Raw genomic sequence first — 20,344 nt, 5'->3', positions numbered from 1 at the left:
AGCAGTCACTACAGAAACTATGGCTGACCTTCATTAACAGGGTGGTGCTCAGTAGCACCACTGAGAAGATAGGATGTGTAGGGTGCAGGGTTTTATTGTGCAGTTTGCTTTGTTGGGGAAAAGCTTGTCAGCGGGAAAGCAAGGTGGAACTGGATTGGGAAGAGAGCTGCTAGATATCATGTTAATTCATATTTCTGGAAAGTATCCTTGCAGTCAACATAAAACATGCTTTTCAAATTTTTATAACCTACTTTTAAACTTTGGGAGAAAAGACTTAGGAAAACAGTATAGGCTCAGGTTGTGAGTGTGAGTGTGAGTGTCTCCTGGAGACACCTTGGTTCTTTGGAAGGTACATGCCCGGTGAGAAGAGGCAGCTCGGGACACAGAAGCAGCTGGTTATTTCTGCAGGGGAACTGGTCCCTGTGACCAGATTTGTAGACTTTCTAAGAGAAACCAGGAATTCAAAATTTTATGAGACTCTTTCTGCCTTTTAAGTATTAGCAACAAATTTATTTTTTTTCCCCCAAGATCTCTATGGAAGATAAACAAAAAAGTTGAGTATTTTAGATCTGTGGACTTTCTGTTTGCAGTGAGTGTCAAAGGGTGGAGGGAAAATTGCATAACCTGGGAGTTACGTGGCTCAGTTGAACATGCTGCAGGTTCTAATGGCAGGCATAGCCCTTGGCAGAGAGCACATTCTCACCATGTTTTTATTAAATAAAGAATCAGCAGGAGTAAACCTCTCTTCATTTTCAGTATTTTCATTGTAGTTAGGCTTCAAGATGTAGTATATTTTGCCAGCCAATACTTCTGGGTTTGTCTTCCTGATAGGACCCACTTCTCTGTTTCTCTGCCCTTGCATGCCTTCCCCAAGTATTTAGGGTGCCAATCTCAAATTGACGCTTGGTGGTTTGCCTTGAGATTAAGGAAGTAAGAGATAAAAAGAAAGTTTATACTGTTATACTTCAAAAATAGACTGACTTGGTTTACTATTTTTTTTGTCTTAGTAGGTTTTTGCTTCATTTTAATAGAGTTCATTAGATAACAAGAGGTAATCCAGATTATTTCTGAAATTGCAACGGGCTCTCAGAGTCATAAAAAGACATAGAAATGTTACTCCTAGGGGCTGGCGTTGTGGTGCAGCAGATGGAGCCATGCTTAGGACAACTGCATCCCATATCAGAGTGTCTGGTTCAAGTGCTGATGACCGTTTCCAATCCAGCCGCTTGCTGGCAGCTGGGAGGCAGCAGATGATAGCCCAAGTACCTGGGTCCCTGCCTGCTCTTTGAGACACTTATGGTGCCTGACTGCTGGCTTCAACCAGCCGTAGCTCTTGTCGACATTTGGGGAGTGAACCACCTGAAGTAAGATCTCTTTTTCTCTTTGCTTTTCCCTCATTTTCTGTCATTCTGCCTTCTAAACAAAGAAACCTTTATTTTAAAAAAAAGTTACACCATTTTCTCTGTAACGATCAATATAACACTGCCAATGTACTTGTAAGTGTGTTCTCTTCCCTGTTTAAAATGAAGGTGTGCATGTTTTTGAACTCTGGACATTCTGCAGTGTCTGCTTTTATAATGAATTCTGGTGATATCTGCCTCCCCCCTTTAAAAAATTTTACTTATTTATTTGAAAGTCAGAGTTACACAGAGAGAGGGAGAGACATAGACAGAAAGATCTGACATCTACTAGTTCACTCCCCAAATGGCCTCAACAGCCAGGGCTGGGCCAGGTGAAAACTGGAGCCAGGAGCTTCTTCCAGGTCTCCTACATGGGTACAGGAGCCCAAGTACTTGGGCCATCGTCCACTGCTTTTTCCAGGCCATTAGCAGAGAGCTAGATCAGAAGTGGAGCAGCCAGGACACGAAATGGCACCTACGTGAGATGCTAACATTGTAGGCAGCAGCTTAACCTGCTACACCACAATGCTGACCCTTGCCTTTTTGTTTCTTAATACAGATTTTTTTCACTGTCTTGGGTAAGTTTATTTTTGTTGAAGTTATCTGAAATCAGTTCAAAATACATGAAGCTCATAAACAGGGGAACCCTTTACTCCTGAGGTCCAGGTTTTCTTAGAATCTTGGCTTTGGTCTCTAGGGGACTAGACTCAGGACAGGAAAGCCCATGTGCCACCCAGGCAGAGTTTTTCACTCTCCTCTGGGCTCTGTGGCTTCTTGGGTCAGATTCAATCTGAGTGGCATGTTCCTTTACTGTTTTCTCTCCACTGACTGGTATTTTTCTATAGACTGGGAGTGTGTTGTGGTATGTTGCTGCCTATACCAAACTAGACCTTCTTCCTCACAGTTTTTGGTTCCAGGGAGAACAAATTAAAAGTCTCAGACTGGTCTTGTGGCCAGCTTTGGTCAAAGCAGGAGAAGAGTTTGGAACCCCATAGTACAAATACGACTTGGCGTGGGGTTGAGAATTACACAGTGCTTAGGAAAAAAAAAAAACAGGGTCACCATGGACTAGGCAGCTTCGTAAGAGAAAATGTCTTCTATAATCTTATTCTCTTTCCCTCTTAAAAAAATTAACTAAATCAGATTTATGCTTTTTAGGGCTTTGGAGAACATTCCAGTTATGTATTCTTATTTCCTTCCCCTCTTCTTACCTCTAACTGGCCATCCTTTGAAGAGAAACTTAAAAAAGATGATACATATCGAATACTTGTGATATTGTATGTGATGAATGAATTAAAGGTATCGCATTTTACAGTTTTCAAAAAATTTCCCCAGTCTATTTTTTAAACTATTTCTTTTCACAAAACAAAGTGAAGTTGCTGTTTAGGCAGTTTGGTGTACTGTAAAGGGAACTGATGGGCGTCTAAGGCCCAGAGTCTAGTTCCTATTTCAAAACACTGATTTGCAGGGTAATCTTGAGCAGATTATGGCCTCGCTCAGTCTGTTTCCTTACTTATAGAGATCATAATGGCTCTTTTGAATACAAGGTTGTTGTGACGATCAAAGAGAATATGTACAAGCATCCAATAGATATTTTTTTCTTACTAAAGAAAAACTCCCAATGTGTCTTGATTAAAACTGGGATGATCAGTTAAAAAAAAAAAAAGGAAAGAAAAAAAGAAAAAGAAAAACTCCTGACCCCTTTTCTGAGTAAAGAAATTACTGTTTTTAAATGCTTATTTTTAGTAACTGTCATACCGTTTTCCCCCAAGAATAGCATTTCCTGAAAAGCATTTTTTAAGGCATGCAGGCTGGTACAGGGTGAATTCTTTTAAAGCCAGAACTGCCTTGGGGAGATTTCATAGTACCCCAAATCTGATGACTTCCTTGGGTACTTTGGAGAAACAGCTGGAGTGTCCTGATGGAAAACTGAAAAAGTGTCCTGACCTAGTGAAATAAGAACAGGCACAGTCTATCCTCATGCCGGTGTTGCACCGCTGCTTCCTGTCTATTCTGAAGGCATCACTATCAGAGATAGTGAACATAACATCTTTACTACTGATCGTGTCAGTCATAGTAATTTGTAGCTTACTATGAGTGATTTTGCATAGCTGTAAAATGTTTAGGTTGTAAAGAAATGAATTTAGGCTCAGGATGGACATGTTAGGCAAGATAGTGGCTTTCATTGGAAGTGAGGCAGAAAACGAACACTAAAATGGAAATCAGAGAAATTTTTAAAAAGATGGGAGACCAGGAAGGGGTTAGAAGTATGGAAAAGAGAAACATCTGCCTAAAAAGATTTTAGTAATTATTTTAAGAATTATTGAGTAGCATTTTGTGTGTAAATAAACAGACTATTTTGTTTGTGGTTTTGGTTTTTGTTGTTGTTGTTTTTAAACGTCCAAGTCCTTTGCCCATTTTTTTTTTTTAAGATTTATTTATATTATTTCAAAGGTAGAGTTAGAGAGGCAGAGAGAGAGAGAGAGAGAGAGAGAGAGAGAGAGAGGTCTTTCATCTGCAGGTTCACTCCCCAGATGACCACAATGGCCGGAGCTGAGGCAATCTGAAGAAAGAAGCCTGGAGCTTCTTCCAAGTCTCCCACATGGGTGTAGGGGCCGAAGGACTTGGGCCATCTTCCACTGCTTTCCCAATCCATAGCAGAGAGCTGGATTGGAAGTGGAACAGCCTAGACTTGAATGGAACCTGTGACTACATGGGATGCCAGCACTGCAGGTGGCAGTTTCACCTGCTGTGCCACAGCACTGCTCCCCCACCCCCCCACCCTTTTTTTTTTTTTTTTTTTTTGAGAGGTAGAGAAAGAAAGACATTCAGGTGGAGAGAGGGAGAGAGAGAATATGAGAGAATGAAAGAATGAGAAAGTGTGAGTGGTCCCATCTCCTGCTTAACTCCCAAATACCTACAGTGGCCAAGACTGGGCCTGGCTGAGCTGGGAGTCAGAATGCATTGCACTTTCTCACATGTGTGGCAATGATGCAGTTATATGAGCCATTACTGCTGCCCCCTCCCCCAGGGTCTGCATTAGCAGGATGCTTGAATCAGGAGCCAGAGCCTAGTATTCAACCCAGGCACTCTGATAGGGGACAGGTGGATCTCATCTGGTGTGTCTACCACCAGGCGAAATGCCCACCCCTGAAACCATATTAAAAAGGGAAAGGGAAAGGATATGGTCCAGGAATAACTTAAAAGCCAATAAAGAAAATAATGAGTGTTCAAAATATTGTGTGGAATTTCAGTCACCTACTTTCAGAATTTATAGTATCTTAAGGTCTCAAGCTGTAGAAACATTTGGATTATCAACCAATTTAGAGTGTATAAAAATACAGGTTGAGCAAAGCAGTCTTCCTACCACTTGACCTTGATGTATAGTCAGTGAAGATTACAAGGAAACAAAGTGTATTAGAAGTGAATTTTTCATGTGAAGTCACCTGCCTTCTGCTTTGTACTTTGACAGCATCTGCTTGGAACTATGCTGTTGCCCATACTTACATGTCAAATTTGAAAATCAGCTTACTTTCGAACTCTTGGTATTCAAATCTCCAGTCCTTGGACTCTTTAACTCACTACTCCTCTCCAATTTAAATAGTATCCGCATTTTATCTGAAACACATATGCACACAACTGTGAAGATAATGGAGCACGTAATTTCCTGGCGCTTTTTAGTAAGATGGTTTAACTGAGTTTTGTTTCCTGCCTAAAGTACTATGATTTACTTTTATAAACTGCCAAATGATGACGGACAGAGTAAACACTCCAAATAATCTTGTTCTGTGTGTGTTTTTAAAATCTGATTCTGACAGTTTTTATTGGAGCAGGTTTTCTCAATAGCTGTTTTAAAAATTAAGTGAAAACTCATTAGTGGCAAATTATACACAGTGATTTTGAGCCCCAGGAGACTGACTCTATATACATATTGAATAGTCATTTGTTTCTAGTTTATTGTAAATATAGCCAATTAAATTCGTTGTAAAATAAGAAACTGAGTTGCATTTGTTATAAAATTGGCAGAGAGCCCTGAATTTTAACAATGACATTTCAAAGCACGTATAATAATTTTGGAACATCTGGCAACTAATGAGATGATACATTTCTGATTAGCTTTATCCACTGTTTCATCCCTTTGCTCTTTTTCTTTTTTGTGTGTGTCCGAACAGCATTAAGAAGGAGGAGCTTCCACAGTCACAGCAGATGAAGAGTCACTGATAAATCAATCAGGATATTTGGCCTGTCCTCCAAAGAAAAGGTAACTGGATGTTCTGACATAGCACAGCTACATAAATGCCTCGCTTTCGGTTTTCCACGGGATGATAATGGGGTTTTTTGGTTTTTGTTTTTCCTTTTATTTGAAAGGCAGGGAGTCAGACAGACAGACCTTCCATTTGCTGGCTCACTTCCCTGATGCCAACAACAGTCATGGTTGGGCCAGTCCAAAGCCAGGAGCTCAGAACTCAATCCAGATCTGCCTCATGGGTAACAGGGAGCCAAGCTCTTGAACCAGTGTTCTCGTTAGCAGGAAGCTGTATTGGAAGCAGAGAAGCCTGGACTTGAACTAAGGCACTTATGATATGGGATGCAGATGTCTCACGTAGTGTCTTAACTGCTACACCAGAAGCCTTCCCTTACACTGCATTTAAATTAAGGTATCTGAATAAGATCTCTAATTTTAAGTGTACTCCTAAATATGATCTCATTAACATAAAATAGCATTAATTTTAGGAGTATGATATTAATAGGTGTTTTTCAACATAGACACTGCTAAATAATATCCTTACCTGCCCCCCCACATTTGTTAAAATTGCAGGAAGACTGTAGGAGTTCTTTATCTCTTAACATGCCCACTTTTTCCGGGCGTATTGTCCCAAGATGTGTTCTTATGTTTCTTTCTAGCTTCGTTTCACCTGGCTCTTGTTTTTTTCTCTCCCTAAATAGTGTAGACTCCAGAAAAGTCCTAAGCAAGACTGTAAACAGGCAGGAGGCTCTTCAGGCACACTTTCTGGGCCTGGTGCCTTTACATAAACCATCATATAGCTTGTGTTATTCCTAGATCCTTACAAAAACAGTCACTTACATTAATAGCCTGTCTCATTATATATTCACCATTGTGCATTTATTGTTTTGGAAGGAGAATGGCCAAATTTCACATAATGTGAAAAAGGAGAAAAACTGGATGAATTTTGATTAAAAAAAGTTTCTCCCTCCTACTCCTGAAAGCATTGAGGGGGCTTACAAGTTAAGATGCAATTAAGATGCAGTAAAAGTCATTGAAGGATAAAACTGAATGAATCCAAACAGGAAAGACCAAAGGAGTTTGAGCCTTTGGAATTGATCAGTTTATGTAGTTAGGCAACAGATGTGAAGCAGTTTTAGGAAATTATAGTAAAACTGGAAACATTTTGTATAACATGCATTCATATTCATCCTTAGAAGATGTTCACCATTACCAAATCAAAGAGTGAACTTCAGGAAGAGGTTGTACGTACTTCTGTTTTAAGTATTTAGATGAACAAGGATCTGGATGGTTTATGAAGTCTCTACCTTCAATATAGGCTTTAAAAATATTCTGAACTAAAGGTGAAGGGCCTGCAATGCCAAGTTATTCTTAGGTGATCATCAGAGTCATCACAGTGGGTGACATTCATTGTGGAATTTCAGGCAGGTGCCAAAGAAGAAAGGGCGATCCTGTAGGATGAGCAGCCCCTGGAAATAGTGGGGGTCATGGAGAAGATAGGCAGGAATACATTTGGCAGAATGCCAGAGAGTTCTTAAGGCCTCAGTGATTTAATGAGATTCTGCTCTGTGCTTAGGGATTGCCCCTGGTGGAAAAAAGATAATAGGAGGTGATTTCCATGGACTACAATTTTGACTTACACTTTTTGAACACTATTTTGATGAAAGGATTAATTTTATACCAGGAAGTAAATAACTAGGGACAAGGAAAAAGGATTCACACACTCAAAGGTGTGTAAGGACCATACAGATAGGAGAATAAAGTGGGCCAGGTCGAACTTTGAGAAACTGGCAAGTCCATCACCAATGTAGAGTGGCAGCTCCATCTCAGCACCAGCTGACTGTAGGCTCAGAATTCATTCATTCAGCAAATTTTTATTTAGTGACAACCTACAGGTTATATTCTCTTGTGGGCAGTGGGGATAATTTAATAAATCAAAGGGACAAAGACCTCTGACATTGAATTGGCATTTACCTTATTTTTTTAATTGACAAATTAGAATTACATGTATTTATCACATACAACATACTGCTTTGAAATTTGTATATGCTGTGGAATGACTAAAGTGAGCTAAGTAATGTATACATTATCCTATATAGTTAGCATTTTTTGATAGTAAGGGCATTTATTAAGGTCTACTCTTAGCAATTTTAAATTTTATTTTATTTTATTAACTATAGCCACCAAGTTGTGCTGTAGATCTCTTGAATGTATTTCTCTAATTGAAATTTTGAAGAAATGTTTATTTTCATCTACTTGAAAGGAAGAATGACATAGACAGAGATCTTCTATTCATTGTGTCACTCCCCAAATGCCTGCAACAGCCAGGGCTGAACTAGGCAAAACCAGGAGCCTGGAACTCCATCTGGGTCTTTGACATTGGTAGCAGGGGCAGAAGCACTTGGACAATCCTTTGATAACTTCAGTATATATTAGCAGGGAGCTGGGTCGGAAGTAAAGTAGCTGGTACTAGAACTGGCACTTTGATAAAGTTTATTAATAAGGCACAGTAAGAGATTAACAGTAACTAAAAATAAAATAATTAAAATAATAAACTATATATTTTATAAATATAGTTTTTGTCTCCCTCTGTCTCAGAATATCTTACTGTGCTATATTCTACCTTCTTGTGATGATGTGTAGTGAAACAATTGCCTGCTTGAGAAGAGGATGTGAGCTGAATCACATAGGCACTGTGATATTACATAGGCTACTATGTAAGTGTCACAAGCACTGTGGTCATAAGATAGTTGATGCGTTTACCAAGATGACTGGTTTGTTACAGGTGGCATATTCAGTACAGATATGCTAGACAAAGGGATGGTTCACATCCTGGGTAGGATGGAGCAGGGACAATGCAAGGTTTCGTCATTCAGAAAGTGCACACTTCAAAATTTAGTAGATTTATCTCTAGAATTTTCCATTTAACATTTTCAAACTGAGGATGAATCCTAGTAACTGAACCTCAGGTAAGGGGTGACTACTATATTATTCAACTATGAAAAGGAATGAAATGCTGATACGTGCGCCAGCATGGGTGAACCTTGAAAGCATTTTACTAAAGAAATAAGCCAGACAGAAAAATCCACATATAATATGAGTCCATTTATATGACATGCCTGTAATAGGCAAATCCATAAAGACAGAAAGGAGATTTGATTCTAGGGGCTGGGGGAGGGAGGATTAGAGAAAGACCACTTAATAAATATGGGGTTTTCTTTTGAGGTGATGAAAATGTTCTGGAACTAGATAGTGATGTTGGTCACACCACATTGTGAATGTACTAAAATGCCAGAAAGTTATACAATTTAAAATGGTTAAAATAGTGAATTGTGGTTCATGTGAATTTTACCTTTATTGTGAAAAAAAGAATGGTACTCAAAACTTTCACGGACATATATTTTATGTCTTGGACACAGCTGTCTGGTTTAGTTAGAGTAAAGTCATTGCAAGGGGAGTGATGGGTGACAAGGGTGGGAAAAGGTTAGGCTGCATAGTGAAAGATGTTAACTGCCAGGTCAAGGAGCTTATCACCTGTGAAATATGGCAGCATGGACTCTGGGAAGCAGGAGGAGATTGAAGAGATGTTGGTGCTTTGGGAGTACAAGCCGAAGGCTATTTTAAAGCAAAGGAAACAGCCTTTGGTTTAGTTGATCTGTTACTACTAGTTACATGACTGAGTTATGTGGAAATCTCCCAAAAGTCTCAAAATTAATTTAGGATTTCTTGTTCTGTTAGAAAATATCCTTATTAGAGTCTCTGATTATAAAAGCATGCTTTTAAAAAATAATCTACTCTGTAAATGTTAGTAAAAAGTCTATGTAAATTTAAAATGTTAAATTTAATTTTCTCACCCTATACTTCTCATAAGTCTAGATTTATCTAAATTGTTTTGTATGCACAAACTTGTCATCATTATCTCTTGTTTTTCACAGAAATGGGTACCTATGTGTATGGTATCTTTTTTTAAAAAAAAAATTTTATCTATTGATTGATTTGATAGGTAGAGTTAAACATAGAGGAGGAGACAGAGAAAAAGATCTTCCTATCCACTGGCTCACTTCCCAAATGGCTGGAATGGCTGGAGCTGGGCTAATCTGAAGCTGGGAGCCAGGTGCCTGATCTGGGTCTCCCACAGGGGTGCAGGGTCCCAAGCACTTGGGCCATCTGCCACTGCTTTCCCAGGCCGCAGCCGAGAGCTGGATCAGAAGAGGAGTAGCTGGGACTAGAATCGGTGCCCATATGGGATGCCGGCACTGCAGGCAAAGCCTTAACCCACTATGCCGCACTGTTGGCCCTGTGTGGTATCTTTTGCATGTCCCTTTAAAAAAAATTATATTTTGACTGTCCACTTTTGATTTGGATTGTGACGCTGTATGTTATACTTTTCATTTGTGAAAAGAACAAAAACAGACAAAAACGAAAAGTAAAATGCTACATAATTCTATTTGAAAAAGGTTAAGGTATCATAAAATATTAAAATGTCTCATTTAAGTGTCTCACATGGGTGGTGGGGACCCTATCACCTGCCACCTCCAGGGACTCCATTGGCAGGAAACTGGAATTGATAGCCAGAATTGGGACTCTAAACCAAGTTAGTCCAACATGGGACACCAATGTTCTTAACAGTTTATTTTAACTGCTACACCACACATGCCCATTAATTTTCGTTACAGCCATTTTTAAAAAAAAAAAAAGATTTATTTATTTGAAAGAATTATGGAGAGAGGTCTCTGTCACTAGAGACAGAGAACCAGAGAGGTCTTCCATCCACTGGTTCACTCCCAAGTAGCCTCAAGCTGGCAGGAGCTGTGCTGATCCAAAGCCAAGAGCTAGGAGCTTCTTCCAGGTCTCTCACTTGGGTGCAGGGGCCCAAGGACTTGGGGCATCCTCCACTGCTTTGCCAGGCACGTTAGCAAGGGCTGGATCAGAAGTGGAGCAGCCAGAACTCTAACCAGCGCTCATATGAGATGCTGGCACTGTAGGCCAGGATTTTAACCTGCTACACCACAGCACCAGCCCCAGCCATTCTTTTGGATGCAGTATCTCTTACAGTTTTGATTTGCATTTCCATAATAACTTGTGGTGCTGAGCATCTTTTCATTTACCTGTAGGTGATCTGTAGTATCTTTGGAGAAATGTCTGTTGAGACCTTTGGCCTGTTTTAAAAGTTGGGTTATCTTTAAAAATTTTGTTAAAGTCATCTATTTATTGATTGATATGAAAGGCAGAGTGACAGAGAGGGAGGACTGGTGAGAGAGGGAGATCTTTCATCGGCTCATTCAGTCCCCAAATGGCTAAAACAGCTGCTGAGCCAGAGCAAAGCCAGATGCCAGGAATTTTATCCAGGTCTCCTACTTAGGGAGCAGGAACTCAAGAACTTGGAATAGCTCCTGATTCATTTCAGGTGCAGTAAAAGGAAGCTGGATTGTGAGAGGAGGTACTCTGATACGAGGTATAGGCATCTCAAGTGGCAGCTTACTCCTCTGCCATATGCACACCTCTATCTTTAAAAAAAAAAAAAAGTTATTAAGTTGTAAGAGTTCTTTCTGCATTCTAGGTGTGTCTCTTATCAGATAAATGATTTATAAAAAGTTTCTCTGTCCTGTGGATGTCTTTTCACTTTCTTGATGGTGTATTTGAAGCATAAAAGTTTAACTTTGATGAATTCTAACTTATATATTTGGTTCTGTTTTTAAAAGAAATACCTGGTAAGTCTGATTGAAGCTAGATTTGCTATTCTGCTGCCACTGTCCCAGAAACCATTTGGAAAAATCCTCATGCTTTGTAAAAATCCTTGTTTTCTGAACTGGATTGTAGTTGCTTAGAGCATTTGTGGGGGATGGAGGGGCCCTGGAAAAAAGATCAAGGTCTTCAAGACCTGAAGACTTTGCATTGATCAAAAGAGAGTATGAGGGGCCAGCTCCTTGGCACAGCAGGCTAATCCTCCGCCTGCGGTGCCAGCATCCCATATGGGTGCCAGTTCTAGTCCCGGCTGCCGCTCTTCCAATCCAGCTCTCTGCTATGGCCTGGGTAAGCAGTAAAAGATGGCCCAAATGCTTGGGCCCCTGCACATGCACGGGAGACCTGGAAGAAGCTCCTGGCTCCTGTCTTCGGATTGGCACAGCTCTGGCTGTTGTGGCCATCTGGGGAGTGAACCAACGGAAGGAAGACCTTTATCTCTGTCTCTCCCTCTCACTTTCTGTAACTCTACCTCTCAAATAAATAAATAAAATCTTTAAAAAAAAAAAAAAGTATGAGTCAAAATAAAAAGTCAGAAACTTTGCTGAGAGCCATTTTTTATGCCATGTATGTAAAATCAGAATGGCAATGGCAGTGTAATAATTGTAAGCTGCTGGGAAGAAAGGTTTAGAAAGTCATTTGGGTTAAGATCGCACCTCTTACTTGAGAATTTCTTTGTGTGTGTGTGTGACTTGGGGGAAGGCAGGGAAGGGGAACCCAATTCATTCTTAGTCATTCAAGCACATTTGTGACAAAGTAGTGACATCTGTAGACCTTTTACCTCATCCAGGAAAGGGAAGGCTTTAATTTGTAGGCGGGAAGGGAATGCAGGTTTTTATGGAACAATCTGTCCTTTGAAAAGCAGTGCAGACCTAGATCCGTTATTGGATTGGGGTGCAAAGAAGGTATATGGAGAATATATGTTGACTGTGTCTTTGCTTGGAGCTGAAACTTTGCTGTGCAAAGGAGGAAAAAACATCTTGCATTGTTCCTTCCTTCTTGTACTAATACACTTGAACTGTGCATCCTAGAATTCAGTTCTAGGGCATTTTGCTGTCCCATTTGGGGATCTGTTTGCAACACTGCTGATAGTTTGTGGGTTCTAGGTTCCAAGTGACAACCTTATGTTAGGAATGTAAACTGTTGATCCCTACCTAGATGACTTAAGTGTTTAGCTCATTGGCATCTTGATTTCAGAGCATGCATGAGTACTTTTGACTGCATTCCCTGAAGTCCTATGATTAGGAGATGGAGATGAGTTTCCTAGTGTTTAGTGGAAGGTAGCAGGAAAGAATTTGAAGAAATGGAATTTTATAAGAGACCTGAGTTGAGTTTCAGCAAAGGGAGGGACTAAATTATAAATAGAATTACCTATATGATCAAAGACTTAGGATCTGGGAACCAAGGGGAGAGCGTATTGGAAGCAGTAAATCAGTTGTTTTGGCTAGACCATATAGTACCTGCAGGCTGGAATCGAACACTGTAGAAGTGGTGGAGCTGAGCTGGTAGCCAGCTATCAAGGGCCTTGATGCTAGGAGAACAGTTTTAATTAATTTCATTGGTCAGTGGGGAGCCTCCCAAAGTGTTAGGGCAAGGACTGCCGTAACTGAAGCACTTCAGCAAGACTATGCGATAGTATAGCACAACTAGACTAGAATTGGGGCAGACTCTATGGCACACACAGGCTACTCATGATAATAGCTGACACATATGTATTGTGCTTTTGCACTATTAGTATCATAATGTTCCTCATAAAAAAGACTCTTGTTAATCATGGGTAAAGAAACAGACAGAGAGAGGTTGAGTTCCCCAGAGTTACACAGTTTATCAGCTGTACAAATGGGATTCAGTTTGTGTGGATTGGTTCTAGAATCCATACTTTGAAGTGCTGAGCCTGTATGATGATGATATTTACAGCTTCTGATGAAAGCTTTCTGCATACAAAGATGACATAGGAAATTATTTCTAACAGTGTGTCCAATCTTTGCATTTTATTGCATGTGCAGTAGTACAGTAATACTGTAGTCAGCCTCCTCATACATTTGAATGTTGGTCCAACTTTTCTATTTGTGGTTTTTTTGTTTGTTTGTTTGTTTGACAGGCAGAGTTAGAGAGACAGAGAGAAAGGTCTTCCTTTTCCGTTAGTTCACCCCCAAATGGCCGCTGCAGCTGATGTACTGCAGCCGGTGCGCTGCGCCACGCTGATCTGAAGCCAGGAGCCAGGCACTTCCTCCTGGACTCCATGCGGGTGCAGGGCCCAAGCATTTGGGCCATCCTCCACTGCCTTCTCGGGCCACAGCAGAGAGCTGGCCTGGAAGAGTGGCAACTGGGACAGAACTGGCACCCCAACCGGGACTAGAACCTGGGGTGCCGGCGCCACAGACGGAGGATTAGCCTAGTGAGCCGCTGCTCTGGCCTCTATTCGTTTTCTATAACTTAAACCTTTCTGTGTTTTTAAAACTCTTCAACCTAAAGACTTTATTAATTTTTTTTTATTTCTTTGAGAGGTAGAGTTAGAGAGAGAGGGAGGGAGAGAGAGAGGTCTTCCATCTACTGGTTCATTCCCCAAAAGGCCACAATAGCTAGAGCTGGGCTGATCCAAAGCCAGGAGGCAGGAGCTTCTGCTGGGTCTCCCACGTTGGAGGAGGGGCCCAAGACCATAGCAGAGAGCTGGATCCGAAGAAGAACAGCCAGAACACAAACTGGGGCCCGTGGAAGCTTAGCTTACTGCGCCACAGGGCTGGCCCCAACATAAAAACTTTAAATCATGATTTCTCTTTTTTAACTCAATGACTTGTTGTCTTTTAATTTTTAAAATTTTTTTGTGGGCTGGTGCCACGGCTCACTAGGCTAATCCTCCGCCTACGGCACTGGCACCTGAGGTTCTAGTCCTGGTTGGGGTGCCGGTTCTGTCCCGGTTGCTTCTCTTCCAGTCCAGCTCTCTGCTGTGGCCCAGGAAGGCAGTGGAGGATGGCCCAAGTGCTTGGGCCCTGCGCCCGCAGGGGAGACAAGGAGGAAGCGCATGGCTCCTGGCTTCAGATCGGCGCAGCACGCTGGCCGTAGCAGCCATTTGGGGGGTGAACCAACGGAAGGAAGACCTTTCTCTCTGTCTCTCTGTCTCTCTCTCACTGTCTAACTCTGCCTGTCAAAAAAATTTTTTTTTGTTTTGTGTATTTGGAAATCAGAGAGAGAGAGAGTGAGTGAGTGAGTGTGTATCTGCTGGTTACCTACCAAAATGCCCACAACACATCAAGGAGCTAGAACTCAATCCGCATTTCCCACATGGGTGGCAGGGAGCCAAGTACTTAAACTATCATCTTCTGCCTATCAGGATGTGCGTTGTCTGGAAGCCGAGTTGGAAACTCAAGGACTTGAACCCAGGCACTCTGGTATAGGATGCGGGCATCTCCAGTGGTGTCCTAACAGCTGTGCCAAATACCTGCCTCTAAATCAAGATTTCAGATTAAATTTATCATAAAACTACAGATCAGTATTAAATATTTAGAAACATTTGGGCATTATTAATTTATTACTTTTTATTTTTATCTTTTATTTGTTTATTTAAATTTTTGTTTCTTCAAACTGTTTGCTATTATGATAAAAATTTTTCTTTGGGAGAATTCATATGAAGCTTCATACATATTAAAACAAAGACTTACCAAATGATGTGTTTTGTAGAATGCATAAGTGTATAGATTAAACCTTCAAAAAGATAATTATTTCTCATAAGTCCCCTATTGCAGCTATCCTTATATTCCTAATGTTGCACTTGATTGTCAGCACTTTTAGCCACTGAGCTGATGAATCCATTTCACTCTTTCCACTGTTCTCCCTCTGCTGGATTACTGGTGTATTCATGACAGGCCATAAGGTATTTCACTAGAGGGAGCCCAGTCACTGAAAGGCCTGCCTGTGATACCCCTTCTGCAGAGCGCGAGCAAGGGAGAGGTGTGGTTAGAGGAGTACAAGAGGATATGAACAAAGGCTCAGCCAGTTTTAGGAGGATATGAAAAAACCAGAGCCAATCAATTCCTCGTTCAGGGGATCTGAATTTCTTGTTACTCAGATGACTTCCGTCCTTTGGGGTTGATAATGGAGAATCCTGTAACCAACTCTGTAATTTGCACAGATAAATACACTATAGTTACTAGCTTTCAAGTTTATTAAAATGTTTTATTGGCCCCATGGTTTTTCCCCAACACAAAAGCTTCTGTGGGGTCTTGCATCTTGGAAGGGTTTTGGGCAGTTTCAGCCTTTTTATATTAAACTGGATTTATAGACAGGAAATACCAACCCTTTTTTTGGGGGGGGGGCATTGTTAAGCCTTTGAACAAAGCATTTTAACAGTGAATATGCTTTGCAGAGAATCCTTTTTGTAAAGACAGACCTTGTTACCCTTGGCACCTCCTGGGAACATCCCTAAATTTGAATGGTGAAGGAAGATCATATTTTACATACATCCTTGGAAGGGGTAAAATGTTCTGAACTGGCAGCATTTCATTCTGACAACCTAGTCCTCAAGCTATGTACAGTGTAATTGGTGGTGACAGATTTCTCCGTAAGAGCATATAGATGAATTACAATATTTTCCCCACTTTCTGCTTTTCTCTTGTCCTTAAAAAATTATTAATGGATTATATTCATCCTGGGGCCTGGTAGCATGCTCAGTTTGTGCTAGGCAGCAAGAAACAGTTAGCAGTTGAATCCCCATTACTCGCATCTTTAGAAAATGTCTACCATTGAAAGGTGCAGGTAGACAGTGAGGTTCCTCAGCTCTAGGAGACATCCTGAGAAGTACAAGGGCAGAAGCACTGACTGCCATCATACAACAAGGCAGGGGCACACTACAGTATTTTTTAAAAAATATATTGACTGAGTATGAGTTGTATGGGCCATTTTCTTGTATTGCAGTGTAAAAGGAGGAGTATTTAGGTAAAAGGTCATTAATTTCTATATTGTGGCATGGTTGATAAAACACATAGTTGTTCTGTTTTTGTATGCTTGTTTATAAAATTTTTTTAAGATTTATTTATTAAAAAGAGTTACAGAGAAAGGTAGAGAAAGAGAGGTCCTCCATCCACTGGCTCACTACACAAATGGCTGCCTGGCTAGAGGTAGGCCAATCCTAAGCTAGGAGCCAGGAGCTTCTTCTGGGTTTCCCATGTGGCTGCAGGGCCCATCCTCCACTGCTTTCCCAGGCACATTACCAGGGAGCTAGATGGGAAGTGGAGCAGCAGGGACTTGAACTGGTACCTATATAGGATGCTGGCACTGCAGACTGGGGTTTTAAACCACTGTACCACAGTGCCGGTTCCATAGATGATGTTCTTTAGATAAGGAACACTTTTAAAATGCTGCCAGAATGTGAAAATCACGTGTGCTTTGTCAGCTTTCAGTTTTGACTTGTGTTGGTGATACATTCCAACTATGAGGAAACCCAAAACAAATAGGAATATCAGAATCTGCCTTTTCTAGAAGTGAGGACTTTTTTATTGGTATACAAATAGTAAAATTGTTCCTGACTGCAGCAAGAGAGAACTGGTTGGGCAGATGCCAGCGGTTTTTATGTCATACTCCTGTCCCCACATTCTCTTCAGTTTGGTAGTAAACTTCCTAAAGACTGAACTGAATTGCTTAGTTTGAGATGACTTAATTTGTGTTCATCTTTATCCCAAGTGCTTTCAGTGAATTCTTTCATGTAGTCCTTGGAAGCAGCCTGGCCTTATCTCCATTTTACAGATTAGGAAACAGTGGTGTTGGCAAATTAGGTAACTTGGGGCCAGCGCTGTGGTGTAGCAGCTAAAGCCGCTGCCTGCAGTGCTGGCATCCCATATGGGTGCTGGTTCAAGTCCCGACTGTTCCACTTCTAATCCAGCTCTCTGCAGTAGCCTGGGAAGGCAGTAGAAGATGGCCCAAGCCTTTGGGCCCCTCACCTACGTGACAGACCCAGAAGAAGCTCCTAGCTCCTGGCTTCGGATAGGCACATCTCTGGCCATTGCAGCCAATTGAGGAGTGAACCTTTGGATGGAAGACCTTTCTCTGTCTCTCTCTATGCCTCTCCTCTCTGTGTGTAACTCCGACTTTCAAATGAATAAATAAATCTTTTGAAAAAAAAAAATTAGGCAACTTGCCGAAGATTTCACAGGTTATAAATGGAAGTTAGTATCTGAACCCAGCAATAGCAAGACTGGCTCCAGAGCCTTCCCTTATTTGCTCATCATAAAATTGTAAATAATACAACTTCTGCCTTTCAGAACTTTATTGAGATAATACAGTGAGAGACTTACAGCAATGCCTGTCACCTAGCAGGTGCTTAATAATTGACAACCACTATTGGTAATAATTTCCCTTAAAAACTATCATAGTGCTAAGAGAACACTTAGGTGTTTTTCATCTTAAGCCCTGTAGTGTGCTTTGTAATAAAACATTGGAAAGCGCTGAAGAAACAGACATGAAACAGAAAGAAGTACTGTAAAGTGTTATTGATCCCTATGATTAGAAATCATATTAGTAAATTTTGTTCACATGGAAAGGAGGGAAATCAAACAATGTCTTCAGGAAGTGGGAACATTCTTTATGTTTGCTATTCTTCACTTGTTTTCATTCTCAGCCTGTCCTATGAGTGATAGAAGAGCTGTACTCAAAAAGCTCACTCCAGGATCTGTATGACTGATAGCCCAAAGTGTTTTTTTTTTTTTTTTTTTTTTTTTTTTTTTTTTTTTTTAAAAGAGAGACATAGATCTTCTGGTTCACTCCCCAAGGCCTGCAACAGCCAGGACTGAGCCAAGCTGAAGCAATCCAGGTCTCCCTTGTGGGTGGCAGGGACCCAACTGCTTGAGGGTCCCTACTGCCTCCCAGGGTATGCATCAGCAGGAAGCTGGATATTTACATATAACCTATGTCTATCCTCCTATACACTTAAGATATATCTAGAGTAATTCATGTAATATCCTGTACGTTGTAGATGCCATATAAATAGCTGTGACACTGTATTGTTTAGGGAATAGTGAGATGACAAAGTCCATACATGTCGAGTACAGGCGCAGTTTTTTTTTGTTTTTTGTTTTTTAAGAAAAAAAAAAACTATTTCCAGTCTGGTTGGTTGACTCTGGATGTGTCACTTGCAGATTTGGAGGGCCACATGTATTTTGATAATGATCAGAGACATCTATTTTCACTTTTCAGACTTGTTTGCATGCAATCCAGGAAGTATTTGACATAGTTATTCCTACATCTTTTAAAAACTCTCATACATGTATGTATAAACTTTTAAATTTAGAAGCAAAAACTAGCCCTCTCCATCAGTACCTGGTGTTGTATATGGGATGTGACATTTCCTCATTAATTTTTTACTTTTATTTAAATATTTTTATGTTTCTGCAAGTTGGGCTTTCTTTTCAACAGAGAAATTGGCCACCTCTGTCACACCAGATGTTTGAGATTAAAAAATAAAAAACCCAAAGCAAGTCAACCCACCTTCTCACCTAGTCGGAGAAAGTCCCACATGTTACAGGGCTGATGTTACTGTAGGGTGCAACCTGATGATCAGAATCATTGTTTTTGTCTCAGGCTTCAGATTTTCATATCAGCTTGAGGTAAGAGTAATAACAGCAATATTTACTGAAAGTGCCTAGTGTGGCCTACTACTGTCTGAACTTCTTTGAATGCTTTCGTTCATTAAGTAGCCTTTTATTTTGCCATCTTCAGTCTGTCACTTCAGCAAAAGCTGTGTGTGTGTGTTATTTGTGTATTTGTGTTGCAGGGGAGCGCTAAATTTTATGGGTTTATGGGTCAATGCTTAATTTAGTGAATAAAATCAGACCAATAACTGTTTATTCTAAGCATGTTTTCTAGGACTTCTATACATCCCCCTAAGCCCCGAGTAAGAAAAGACAAACAGATGGAGAGACTAACAACTTTAGTTAAAAATGAATCAGTTGTAGATGTCAATATTTTTATTTGGGGGGGGGGGGTAAATGAATCACTTCCAGGATTAATGGAAGTGGAAATACAGGAACTGTGGGTAGTGCCTCTGAAACATGGAAATAGGATTACAGCTCCCTCAGTTTGCCTCTGCTTACACAGATTTCCTCTTCCCTCGCTGCGGGATAGGTTCTGGTCCTCGGGACGCCTACTGTGACCTCCAGTTGTGGGTACCGAGACACACATGTGGGCGGCATCTCGCGCGCGGGGCTTCGGGCTGACACCTGGGCGGCTTTTCCACGCCGGCCCGTGGTTTCCTGCGTACCAGGCATCCGCTCTGCGGCGGTTTCCCATTCATGCTTTTTGACAACTGTGTGTCCGCCCCGGAGCTGAGGGCGCAGTGGCCCCTGCGCGAGCTCCTCGCCCCGAGACCCAGCCCCCGGCGGCGCAGCTCGGCGTTGCCCCGGGGCCAACCGGCCGGCTTCTCCTTCGGCGGCTGCGTTTCCGACTTCGCTCTGGCTCCTCTCCGGGGGCTTGACGTGCAAACTTCGCCGGAGCGAGCTGAGAGGGAGGGACCGGCGAGGGGGTGGAGGCGGCGGGAGGCGCCTCCGCTTAAGGGAGCCGGCCGGGCGCCGCCGCTCGGACGGACGCGCGGACGGAAGGAAGGAGCGGGGCTGCCGGCCCGGCCCAGGGATGCGAGCGGCCGCGGGGTAGGCAGCTCGGGGGCCGGAGGTGCGGTTCGGGCCTCCTGGTGACGAGCTATCGTGGTGGGGCGCCGGGCGGGGATGCGGGCAGCTCCGGCGCCGGCCTCCGCGCCGGGTCCTGCGAGCAGGGGACGCGGCGTCGCGGTGGCGGGCTCCCGGCGGCCCGAACTGTCTCCCGCGGGTCGCAGGAGGCGAAAGCGAAAGCGAGCCGGAGCCGCGGACTTTGCGCCCGGGGCAGGGGGCGGCCCGGGAGGAGGCGCGCTGGGGGCTGGGCGGCCGGGGGGCGCTGTCAGCGCGCCCCACCCGGCCTGCGGGCCGCGCACGCCGCC

General features: G+C 42.1%; 1 protein-coding gene across 7 annotated transcripts in view; it reads left to right on the top strand.

The window, feature by feature from the left end:
- Nucleotides 1-20,344, top strand: part of ATXN7 (ataxin 7) — a 160,759-nt gene that overhangs the window by 38,488 nt on the left and 101,927 nt on the right. For 2 of the 7 annotated variants that reach the window (XM_070049965.2, XM_051852241.3), the window contains exon 2: nt 5,573-5,661. Coding sequence is in view for 1 of the 7 variants with exons in the window: in XM_089305991.1 (XP_089162117.1) it covers nt 19,668-20,043 (376 nt within the window). In the remaining 6 variants the exon portion in view is untranslated. Of the gene's footprint in view, nt 1-5,572; nt 5,662-18,088; nt 20,044-20,344 lie in introns of those variants that run through there. The other 5 variants (XM_089305990.1, XM_002713288.6, XM_089305991.1 and 2 more) reach the window with 4 other exon arrangements.

The sequence above is a fragment of the Oryctolagus cuniculus genome, chromosome 10 (assembly GCF_051225735.1).
Source record: "Oryctolagus cuniculus isolate XC-2025 breed Fujian yellow rabbit chromosome 10, ASM5122573v1, whole genome shotgun sequence".
In the NCBI taxonomy this organism is placed as follows: domain Eukaryota; kingdom Metazoa; phylum Chordata; class Mammalia; order Lagomorpha; family Leporidae; genus Oryctolagus; species Oryctolagus cuniculus.
The sequence above is the reverse complement of the archived record's forward strand: the minus strand, read 5'-3'. Positions and strand labels throughout refer to the sequence as shown.